This window comes from Oncorhynchus gorbuscha, linkage group LG01 (genome assembly GCF_021184085.1).
Source record: "Oncorhynchus gorbuscha isolate QuinsamMale2020 ecotype Even-year linkage group LG01, OgorEven_v1.0, whole genome shotgun sequence".
Classification (NCBI taxonomy): Eukaryota; Metazoa; Chordata; class Actinopteri; order Salmoniformes; family Salmonidae; genus Oncorhynchus; species Oncorhynchus gorbuscha.
The window spans coordinates 82450919-82463360 of record NC_060173.1 but is presented as its reverse complement, the minus strand read 5'-3'; the positions used below and the strand labels follow the sequence as shown (position 1 = coordinate 82463360).

At 44.2% G+C, this 12442-nt stretch overlaps 1 protein-coding gene across 10 annotated transcripts in view; it reads right to left on the bottom strand.

Moving 5' to 3' along the window:
- Positions 1 to 12442, bottom strand: part of LOC124043712 (tensin-1-like) — a 307339-nt gene that overhangs the window by 134964 nt on the left and 159933 nt on the right. For 3 of the 10 annotated variants that reach the window (XM_046362654.1, XM_046362679.1, XM_046362672.1), the window contains exon 1: positions 5661 to 6342. The exons of the other annotated variants lie outside the window; for them this stretch is intronic. In XM_046362654.1, the coding sequence (XP_046218610.1) occupies positions 5661 to 5681 (21 nt within the window). In that variant the 5' untranslated portion in view covers positions 5682 to 6342. Of the gene's footprint in view, positions 1 to 5660; positions 6343 to 12442 lie in introns of those variants that run through there. 10 annotated transcript variants of the gene reach the window in all.

Genomic DNA, 12442 nt, shown 5'->3' with positions numbered 1-12442 from the left:
CAATGGAGAAATGCTCACAAACAGGGATATATACATGTATGAGAGAAATAAGCTTTTAGTGTGCATAGAACATCTTTTCAACTCACGAAACATTGGACCAACACTTTACATGTTGCATTTATATTTTTGTTCAGTGTAGTTCCCTACCTCTGGTCTATACTATCTAGCCATGCTGGATAGTATAGTATTAGGGTATTAGTTTCTTAGTTGCATTTGTAACTAGTTTTCTTGAATGTACAGTAGGATCTCTATTGATCACTATTGATGTGGGAATGGGCAACATTCAACCTCTGTCAGTTGGGAATTACTCTAGATCACTGTACAACAAAGCACAATGTTTAGGACATAACCACCATGAATGTGATCTTATATAGTTTCTATTCTACTCCCTGGGGTCGTCAGAGAAGTCACTTTCAATAAGCATAATGGTGCAGTCATGTGAGCCGGGCTCCATATTTGACTGACGGTCTCCCAGGAGGGTCAAACAGGGCCGTGGATGACTCCGTTCTACTACGGTGGTGGGATGTGGTTGAAGAGACAAAATACAGCGAGCCATTGATTCTGACAGAACTGGCAACCGACAAGGGCTGCCATTTTACTGTAATCAACGGGGACAATGTTACCCGCACCCGCAAATGTAAACCCCCTTGTCAAGCTTACAGGCCGCGGCAAATGCTGGGATTGCGAACAGAGGAGCGGAAACAGGGTCTCGTTCTCCTCTTTTATCCCTTTCCTTCACTCCCTTCCAGCAGCAACCACTGGTCAATAAAGAGCCGTTATGCGAGGCGAGACCACCGTCTTAATTGCATGGAGGCATTTTGGAGAAATCAGCTATTATTAAATGTCTGGGCCCCATTAAGGGGTATTATAGGGGCTCTGGATGGCCTTAGTCTTGAGGAGCTGGCATGGCACTAGACTTTGTTGGTGGAGAACCGTGAGACGTTTAGATCACATTGTGCACCATGTGTGACTAGAGTATAGAAATAGGATGAGGTTGAGCCCTGACATTGATCTAAGGTCAGTTTTGAATTGTGCTAAGTACAATTTGTTACTTTACAAGTCATTGGGCAATCTTCATAACATATGATGACAATGGGGCTGTAGGCAATATAATTACTTCAGTCCTGCTCTTCTTTTAAGTGTTACCGAAACACACACCTGTAAAGCATACCACACAACACATGGCATGACATTCATTTGCACAATTACGGTCGCAATGGATTTTTTTTTAGTTACAGTACACCATTCTCTTGAACAACATAGCATTATTATACTTTAAAAAAAAAAAAAAATCATTACCTTTTCATAGACACGTGAGTGGGCATATTTTAGTCACAGTTGGCTTTTCACTGTTTAACTGGCAACTCTTAGTCATGAGTTATCGTGACTTTCTTTAAGGTTACTTTGCCATGAGATGTTCTGACCCTCTGTCAGGTGACAACTGAATGGACAACTATTCACTATGCCCAAAATAACACACTGGATGTTTTCACCCAATCTCCTCAACAAACCTCCCTTTAGGGTCGGTCAACAGTTTTACTGTAGAGGAACCAAAAGTCTTTAAAGTAGCCATGTGTAACATTAGCTTATCCCCCTTCAAGTATATGGGGCCTTCAGAAAACATGGCCCTGTGCCCTCAAAGATTTTATTCATCTCACTAAAAGCCAGACTGTAAACAATTAACCGTTGACACATGTATTAGTGCAGTGCTAATGTCTGCCTCATTACGTGTGCCAACGCTAAAGCAGCGTTGAATCTGATGGAGTGCATACCGAGGCTGGTTGTGTTTTTCAATAAACTGGGCACAGTATATGATGACGTACACTGTCTGATGTGCTGTCGTTTCTTGTCTCTCTCTGGAACAATATCGACTTCAGGCCTCAAACTCAAGCCGATGTGTTTACTTCTCCTTTGTCCTTTCCTTCTAATCAGCAACTTAGAACAGTCTCCCCCTAGCCAATCAATGATTGTACAATAATATATCAATTACGTGCCACAGAGGAGAAAGAACAGTCTCTGTTGTGGCCCTTGCTTGCTCTCACCTTTGGAGCCCTCTAGCATTTTAACACGTTATCACCTTCCGTGTGACTTTCCCCGTATGATGCAGAGAATCTCACACTTTTGGTCTCTGGAGAGAAACACATGTTGAACTAATTTAAGGGGACACTATGAGGATATGCATGACTGCCATATGGACAGGCATGACTGTCTCTGAATCTCTTTAAGGAAGGGTGAGGAGTTATAGAGGCTTAGATTGTAATCTGATCCCTGGGTTAAAAAAGACATTCCCCTACCAGTAACTATGTGGGGCCCAGGTGTCCACTAGTGACAGCAGGTAGTTGTTGGAGATGTCTCTCGTCAAACTGTTCCTGTAAACCAATCACAGTGTATCTGGCTTATAACGTTAAAGTGCTGGAACATGTTTAAAACAGGACCAGAAAAAAATAACTCCTAAGTAACTTCTACCAGATCATAACAAACCGTATGTTTTGGATGATTTACCTAATGTTGATAATAGGATAGCACTATGTTCTGTAGAGACATTCAAATGGTGGACCGTTATCTTTCCTGGGGAGGGATTGAAACACATCCACACGCACAGACTGCACCGAAACATAGATGACAGACGTGATTAGCCATCACACACAGTACACTCGCACGCGCTTGAACACACACACAGAAGCTGTACTTATGTTTACCATCGAGGAAGAGGGAAATAACACGGTGCGGGAGGGGAGGAGGAATGAAGCTGGTGCTGCTGAAATACACAACAGGAATGTAAACAAAGTGGTGCCGCACAAGATACGGTGTTCCCGTTTTACAGATACGGAGTGAGGGGCTACAGACGTAGGATCTTAATTTGAGCCAGTTTGCTCCATTAGGAAAATAATCCTGCACTAACAATAATTATTATGTAAATTATTATGTGGATCATAATTGATGTACATTTTTGTAGGGGTTGATAGATTTTTCCTAACGGAAAATCTCATTTCAAAGTGGAAATTCTAAGCTTTAGAAGCCTTTTTAAACCTCAAATACACTACAAGTTTAAAATGTCCTGTCCATTGCAGGAAAGTTCTCCAGCAACAGGGCGATCAAATTAGGGATCCTACACCTGTATGATAAACTCTTGTTCCCCTGATTGCAGTGTGTGTGTGTGTGTGTGTAGGGCGGCACACAATTGGCCCAGCGTCATCCGGGTTTGGTCGGGGTAGGCCGTCATTGTAAATAAGAATTTGTTCTTAACTGACTTGCCTAGTTAAATAAAGGTTCAATAAATAAAAAATGATAATAATAAAAAAGAAAAATATCCACGAAATGCAACAAGCCCCAAAGTTCCATAATGGGACATTTTTAAACAGACATTCATCAAACAACATTCCTTACCACACAGTACAAAGCATTGCTCTGCCAAAATCCTCATCCAAATGTTTTAGGGGCAGAGTACAATGGTGGACCTGGAATTCTGAAGTGCTCTTAAATCACAATTAGAGGCAAGCAGCGCAAATAAGAAGAATGCTCTACATTCTACAGGATCTCAGTATACAGTCTATGTGGTTATAGGACATGATGTGAGACATTTTCACACACACACACACTCTCTCTCACACTCAAAATTCACACACCCCTTCATCACCCGCTCTTGCTCTAAAACGCAACTCTACTATTCATCTGTTTCCCTGGCTCGCTCGGTGATACAGTATTTTGTTGCATGGGGACATCTATCGCGACGTGTCCGATGTGGACTGCAGCAAAGCTTGGCTAACAGACAGAACGTGAAAATAAATATGCTTCTACGACAAAACTGAAACCAAGTCTCTCTCTGGTTCCCTGCCAATGGATGCTATAGGTACTGTATTCCCACACAAAACAAGCTTCATCCCAATGTTCTAGTGAGATGGTCCATATTGGTTCACATTTCTCTTGGCCATACATTAACAAGGAATTCCTGATATGGTGAGGCAAGCGGGGAGGAATTCTGTCCAGGACTGGGCTAATAATGGGAAGAAGCAAGAGGAGGAGAGATACTTGGAGACTGATGAACAGGGGTGCGCCACACTCAAACACAAACACACACACACATCCACACACACATCCGCACACACACACACACACACACACACACACACACACACACACACACACACACACACACACACACACACACACACACACACACACACACACACACACACACACACACACACACACACACACACACACACACACACACACACACACACACACACACACACACACACACACACACACACACAGAATGTTGTATACATTACCTCTGGGATGTCTTTAAGAGCAAACACTGCTCATTTCCCACGAGCTCCAAACTCACTGATGAATACTCTCTAAGTTTTCTGCCTATTCTGTTGCTCTTTCCCCCCCCGATTTGAGGCAAATTGGATTCAATTGCATCTGCTATAAGAGCCAAAAATTCCCAAACTGCTGTTAGTTTCTCACGGTTGAGACAGAGTGACTGTGGTTATTATTGGACAGGGAGCAGGGTCAGGGTCTAGTGTTGGGTGCTGCGTGGACACATCACACACACGCACGCACGCACACACACACACACACACACACACACACACACACACACACACACACACACACACACACACACACACACACACACACACACACACACACACACACACACACACACACACACACACACACACACACAAGCACACGCACATGCACACGCACACGCACACACACACCTCTTACTTCTCAAACAACATACACACATACACAGCTTATACATAGCGTCTGCTAAATGACTTAAATGTAAATGTAAATGTAATTTAAGGAGAATGACTTCATGCAGTATGTCTCACCTCACAAGCATTATAAGGTATTATTTATATATATGGATGGACCCACAGCTACATATATGGAGCCTCTTCGTCAAAAGGGGAATGAGCTACAGTAGAGGCAGAGATAACGGTACAGGGGAGAGGCAGGTCCGGCAGCACATGCAGACCCAGACGCACACACACAAACAAACCTCAAGGGGAACACCTATTGCCCGCCACTTACAGCCATATTTGTCATTCCTGTCAGATACACACATAACTCTCCAACTTCCCCTCATTTTCTCTAACACACACCCTCAAAGAAGACACACACACACACACACACAAATAGATCCTTCAGTGAAGGGGGCAAAAGCTATTTTATGTCCTGAGAACAAGCTCTGAACAGTTTGACAACACGGGACCACCCAAAGCATGCTAAATGGACCAAAACACAATGGTACCAATAGACTAACTACTGTCTACCACATGGAAGTGCATGTAGTGAACTGAAAGGTGATCCTCTATTTCACATGGACAGTGCACACACTCCTGTTCCCTTCTCATTCTGTCTCATTATTCTCGTTATGATGTCTGTCTGTCTGTCACACACACAGACACACACACACACACACACACACACATCTGAGAGCACTTAGAACTTGCTGTTTCTTTATGCAGAACAAGCAAACACAGTGTGCCACTGCCAGGGGTTGCTATTCCATTCACCGCTGGAGTTGCACAACCTAGACCGGAGACTACCTAGCTCGAATCCCAGACATAACTACCGGGTAAACAAGCGCTCTCCTCACAAACGAGAGGAGCGTGGGACCAGCCGGTTCTTCTTACCTGATACACAGCCGTAGCCATCCTCTCTCACCGTCTCTTTCTCTCCCTCTCTTTCACTCGTTCCTTCTTTTGCTGTTTCCACGTTTAGTGCGACATCGTCCTTTCCTTCAGTGTGCAGAGAGGCAGAGAATGGCTTGCTTTGTCGGCGTGCACACTAGATGGGGTAATCCAAAGGCTGCCTACCTAGGCTGGAGAGATCGTGGAGGTGTGTGTGAGAGAGAGAGAGGTATGTATTTTTCTGGCTTCACAAGGCTCCAAGCTAATAGCTCTGGCTTTTCGTTCCTCTCTCCCTCTTGCCAGAAAAATGAGCATAGAAATGTCTCAAGTCTCTTTATACGGTCAAGTGCCACGAAGAGGGCCAAATAGTGAGCCCTAACACCCAAGATCTGGAACAGCACACTGCAGCACTCAGCACCAACAAATTGGGAAAGTCTGGCTGCGGGCTATTGCTAATCCCCCCTTTCTCTCTCTCCGCGCTCTTGCTATTTCTCTCCTTGCTCTCCTCCCTCTCACTTAGTCACTCCTTCCTCCTTTACTCTCTCTCTCACCCTGAGCACATGCTCGCAAGCAAGGAGAGAGGGGAAAAAAACATCAGAAGTATATCTAGGTACATTTCCCAAGGAGTGCAGGGGTTGGACTTGAGCTTGACACAAGACGAAAGCCCCCTTTTTTTCTCCCTCTCGTTTTTATCAGGTTCTCGGGTTACAGGTTAAATACGAGTTGACAAGCTCATGTCTTGCCTCTCTCTCCCTCTTTCACTCACACATTCACATTCACAGACACAGTCACAAACACACACACACACACACACACACACACACACACACACACACACACACACACACACACACACACACACACACACACACACACACACACACACACACACACACACACACACACACACACACACACACACACACACACACACACACACACACACACACACACAAACTGAGAAGCTTCAGAAAAGCTCCAATATCCCTTGAAACAATAGTTTAGTCCTGTAGGGTCTTTCAAATGACTAAAATAGAGCCTGTGTAGTAATAATAATGGACCTACATTCATACAGATGTTGTTTACTGTATCCAGCTCGCTAATAATCACCTAAATGAAAGATAGACCACCAGGGAGCGTATAACTTTTTTGTTTAAAATGATGGATAGAGGATTATTTTGGGGAAATTTTGACGCAGAGGAAATATTACACATTTTCAATGCATCCCCCCAGACCTCATTGAAAATCAAATGTGGCAAAATGAGTTTGTCACCCCTGGTTTAGTCCCTTGTGTTCTAGTGATCTATTGATACTATGATTCTGTTTCATAAGGAAACAACAACAGACATTCAGCTGCTAAACATTGTGATTTACATTTAATGTAGTGCTTTTTCATGAAACCTTGTCAAAAATCTAAATCAAATTAGTGACAATTATCTACAGATTAAGGTAGCATAGAATACAGATCAACTTTAAAGAACCCCCTAACCCCCCAGAGGGAGTTGCCGCCACTATTTCACCTGTCCTAGAGAGGAAATCCACGTTAAGGTTTCAGCTCAGATGAACTACTTATTCATGAATTGGGTGTGGTAATTTCCACAAGGAAATTATTTCCACAAGGAAATTACAGCACTGACAGTAGTCGTTGTAGCTAGCTAGCATGCTAACCTTATCTAGCTAGCTAGCTAGATAGCTATATTGCTAATCTTATCTAGCTAGCTAATGTTATCTGTTGTTGCTACGTTTTGACTTTCTCATCTATTGTTATCTCCAACGTTTTCGCATCTTCTGTACATTGCAGATGCAATAGAAATAGTTTGAAATAATAAAATCGTGCACCACTCCCTAGCATTCTTCTTGCCAATGTCCAGTCTCTTGACAACAAGGTTGATGAAATCCGAGCAAGGGTAGCATTCCAGAGGGACATCAGAGACTGTAACGTTCTCTGCTTCATGGAAACATGGCTCACTGGTGAGACGCTATCCGGGGCGGTGCAGCCAACGGGTTTCTCCACGCATCCCGCCGACAGAAACAAACATCCTTCTGGTAAGAAGAGTGGCGGTGGCGTATGCCTCATGACTAACGAGACATGGTGTGATGAAAGAAACATACAGGAACTCAAATCCTTCTGTTCACCTGATTTAGAATTCCTCACAATCAAATGTAGACCGCATTATCTACCAAGAGAATTCTCTTCGATTATAATCACAGCCGTATATATCCCCCCCAAGCAGACACATCGATGGCTCTGAACGAACTTTATTTAACTCTTTGCAAACTGGAAACCATTTATCCGGAGGCTGCATTCATTGTAGCTGGGGATTTTAACAAAGCTAATCTGAAAACAAGACTCCCTAAATTTTATCAGCATATCGATTGCGCAACCAGGGGTGGTAAAACCTTGGATCACTGCTATTCTAACTTCCGCGACGCATATAAGGCCCTGCCCCGCCCCCCCTTTCAGAAAAGCTGACCACGACTCCATTTTGTTGATCCCTGCCTACAGACAGAAACTTAAACAAGAGGCTCCCGCGCTGAGGTCTGTCCAACGCTGGTCCGTCCAAGCTGACTCCACACTCCAAGACTGCTTCCATCACGTGGACTGGGACATGTTTCGTATTGCGTCAGATAACAATATTGACGAATACGCTGATTCGGTGTGCGAGTTCATTAGAACGTGCGTTGAAGATGTCGTTCCCATAGCAACGATAAAAACATTCCCTAACCAGAAACCGTGGATTGATGGCAGCATTCGCGTGAAACTGAAAGCGCGAACCACTGCTTTTAATCAGGGCAAGGTGTCTGGTAACATGACCGAATACAAACAGTGCAGCTATTCCCTCCGCAAGGCTATCAAACAAGCTAAGTGTTTGTACAGAGACAGTACAGAGACAAAGTAGAATCTCAATTCAACGGCTCAGACACAAGAGGCATGTGGCAGGGTCTACAGTCAATCACGGACTACAAGAAGAAACCCAGCCCAGTCACGGACCAGGATGTCTTGCTCCCAGGCAGACTAAATAACTTTTTTGCACGCTTTGAGGACAATACAGTGCCACTGACACGGCCTGCAATGAAAACATGCGGTCTCTCCTTCACTGCAGCCGAGGTGAGTAAGACATTTACATTTACATTTAAGTCATTTAACATTTAAACGTGTTAACCCTCGCAAGGCTGCAGGCCAAGACGGCATCCCCAGCCGCGCCCTCAGAGCATGCGCAGACCAGCTGGCCGGTGTGTTTACGGACATATTCAATCAATCCCTATACCAGTTTGCTGCTCCCACATGCTTCAAGAGGGCCACCATTGTTCCTGTTCCCAAGAAAGCTAAGGTAACTGAGCTAAACGACTCACTTCCGTCATCATGAAGTGCTTTGAGAGACTAGTCAAGAACCATATCACCTCCACCCTACCTGACACCCTAGACCCACTCCAATTTGCTTACCACCCAAATAGGTCCACAGACGATGCAATCTCAACCACACTGCACACTGCCCTAACCCATCTGGACAAAAGGAATACCTATGTGAGAGTGCTGTTCATCGACTACAGCTCGGCATTTAACACCATACTACCCTCCAAGCTCGTCATCAAGCTCGAGACCCTAGGTCTCGACCCCGCCCTGTGCAACTGGGTACTGGACTTCCTGACGGGCCGCCCCCAGGTGGTGAGGGTAGGCAACAACATCTCCACCCGCTGATCCTCAACAAGGGGCCCCACAAGGGTGCGTTCTGAGCCCTCTCCTGTACTCCCTGTTCACCCACGACTGCATGGCCATGCACGCCTCCAACTCAATCATCAAGTTTGCGGACGACACAACAGTGGTAGGCTTGATTACCAACAACGACGAGACGGCCTACAGGGAGGAGGTGAGGGCCCTCGGAGTGTGGTGTCAGGAAAATAACCTCACACTCCTTTTTCTTTTTTTCTCACACTACTGTAATGGTCCAGGTTACAAAGTGGCTCAGTGACTCATGTTTGCATCTCAATGTGAAATAAACTGTTTGCATGTTCTTCACAAAGAGGGCAACAGATGCTACTGAGCCAGATGTCTATGTGTCAGGGGAGAAGCTCCAGGTGGTATCCGATTTTAAGTACCTTGGCATCATACTTGATTCCAACCTCTCTTTTAAAAAGCATGTGAAAAAGGTAATTCAAATAACTAAATTCAATCTAGCTAATTTCCGATTTATACGAAATTGTTTGACTACAGAGGTAGCAAAACTGTACTTCAAATCTATGATACTCCCCCACTTAACATACTGCTTGACTAGTTGGGCCCAAGCTTGCTGTACAACATTAAAACCTATTCAGTCTGTCTACAAACAGGCTCTCAAAGTGCTTGATAGGAAGCCCAATAGCCATCATCATTGTCACATCCTTAGAAAACATGAGCTCTTGAGTTGGGAAAATCTTGTGCAATACACCGACGCATGTCTTGTATTCAAGATCCTTAATGGCCTGGCTCCCCCTCCACTCAATATTTTTGTTAAACAGAAAACCCAGACATATGGCAGCAGATCCACAAGGTCTGCCATGAGAGGTGACTGTATAGTTCCCCTAAGGAAAAGCACCTTAGTAAATCTGCATTCTCTGTGAGAGCTTCCCATGTCTGGAATACACTGCCATCAGACACACATAACTGCACCACATATCCCACTTTCACAAAATGCTTGAAGACATGGCTAAAGGTCAATCAGATTTGTGAACATGGTCCCTAGCTGTGTGTTGCCGCTTTCCATGTTGTCTGTTGTCTGTAGCTTGAGAGGTATGGAAACTCTTTGTTGCTTTTATGAATTTTGTCTTGCTGCTTTTTGTTCTATGTTGCTCTGTCTGTATGCTACGTCTTGCTTGTCCTATGTTGCTCTGTCTGTATGCTACGTCTTGCTTGTCCTATGTTGCTCTGTCTGTATGCTGTCTTGCTTGTCCTATGTTGCTATGTTGCTATGTCTATGGTGCTATTGTCTATATTGTAATTGTTTTTAATAACCTGCCCAGGGACTGCGGTTGAAAATTAGCCGGCTGGCTAAAACCGGCACTTTTACTGAAACGTTGATTAATGTGCACTGTACCTGTAAAAATAAAATAAACTAAACTAAACTAAACTCAACGTCAACAAAACTAAGGAGATGATTGTGGACTTCAGGAAACAGCAGAGGGAACACCCCCCTATCCACATCGATGGAACAGTAGTGGAGAGGGTGGCAAGTTTTAAGTTCCTCGGCATACACATCACAGACAAACTGAATTGATCCACTCACACAGACAGCGTCGTGAAGAAGGCGCAGCAGCGCGTCTTCAACCTCAGGAGGCTGAAGAAATTCAGCTTGTCACCAAAAGCACTCACAAACTTCTACAGATGCACAATCGAGAGCACCCTGGCGGGCTGTATCACCGCCTGGTACAGCAACTGCTCCGCCCTCAACCGTAAGGCTCTCCAGAGGGTAGTGAGGTCTGCACAACGCATCACCGGTGGCAAACTACCTGCCCTCCAGGACACCTACAACACCCGATGTCACAGGAAGGCCATAAAGATCATCAAGGACATCAACCACCCGAGCCACTACCTGTTCACCCCGCTATCATCCAGAAGGCGAGGTCAGTACAGGTGCATCAAAGCTGGGACCGAGAGACTGAAAAACAGCTTCTATCCAAAAGGTCATCAGACTGTTAAACAGCCACCACTAACATTGAGTGGCTGCTGCCAACACACTGACATTGACACTGACCCAACTCCAGCCACTTTAATAATGGGAATTGATGGGAAATTATGTAAATATATCACTAGCCACTTTAAACAATGCTCTATATCATCGACTGCATCCTTATGTAATACATGTATCACTAGCCACTTTAACTATGCCACTTTGTTTACTTTGTCTGCATACTCATCTCATATGTATATACTGTACTCGATACCATCTACTGTATGCTGCCCTTTACCATCACTCATTCATATATCCTTATGTACATATTCTTTATCCCCTTACACTGTGTATAAGACAGTAGTTTTGGAATTGTTAGTTAGATTACTTGTTGGTTATTACTGCATTGTCGGAACTAGAAGCACAAGCATTTCGCTACACTCGCATTAACATCTGCTAAGCATGTGTATGTGACAAATAAAATTTTATTTGATTTGATTTGCCACCGCATTCACATGGAATTGCACAAAGTGCACAATTCAGATATGTCACTTCAAGCCCAAATACAGTGGGGAGAACAAGTATTTGATACACTGCCGATTTTACAGGTTTCCCTACTTACAAAGCATGTAGAGGAATCCGAAAATCCAGAAAATCACATTGTATGATTTTTAAGTAATTAATTTGCATTTTATTGCATGATATAAGTATTTGATCACCTACCAACCAGTAAGAATTCCGTCTCTCACAGACCTGTTAGTTTTTCTTTAAGAAGCCCTCCTGTTCTCCACTCATTACCTGTATTAACTGCACCTGTTTGAACTCGTTACCTGTATAAAAGACATCTGTCCCCACACTCAATCAAACAGACTCCAACCTCTCCACAATGGCCAAGACCAGAGAGGGTGTAAGGACATCAGGGATACAATTGTAGACATGCACAAGGCTGGGATGAGCTACAGGACAATAGGCAAGCAACGTGGTGAGAAGGAAACAACTGTTGGTGCAATTATTAGGAAATGGAAGAAGTTCACGATGACGGTCAATCACCCTCGGTCTGGGGCTCCATGCAAGATCTCACCTCGTGGGGCATCAATGATCATGAGGAAGGTGAGGGATCAGCCCAGAACTACACGGCAG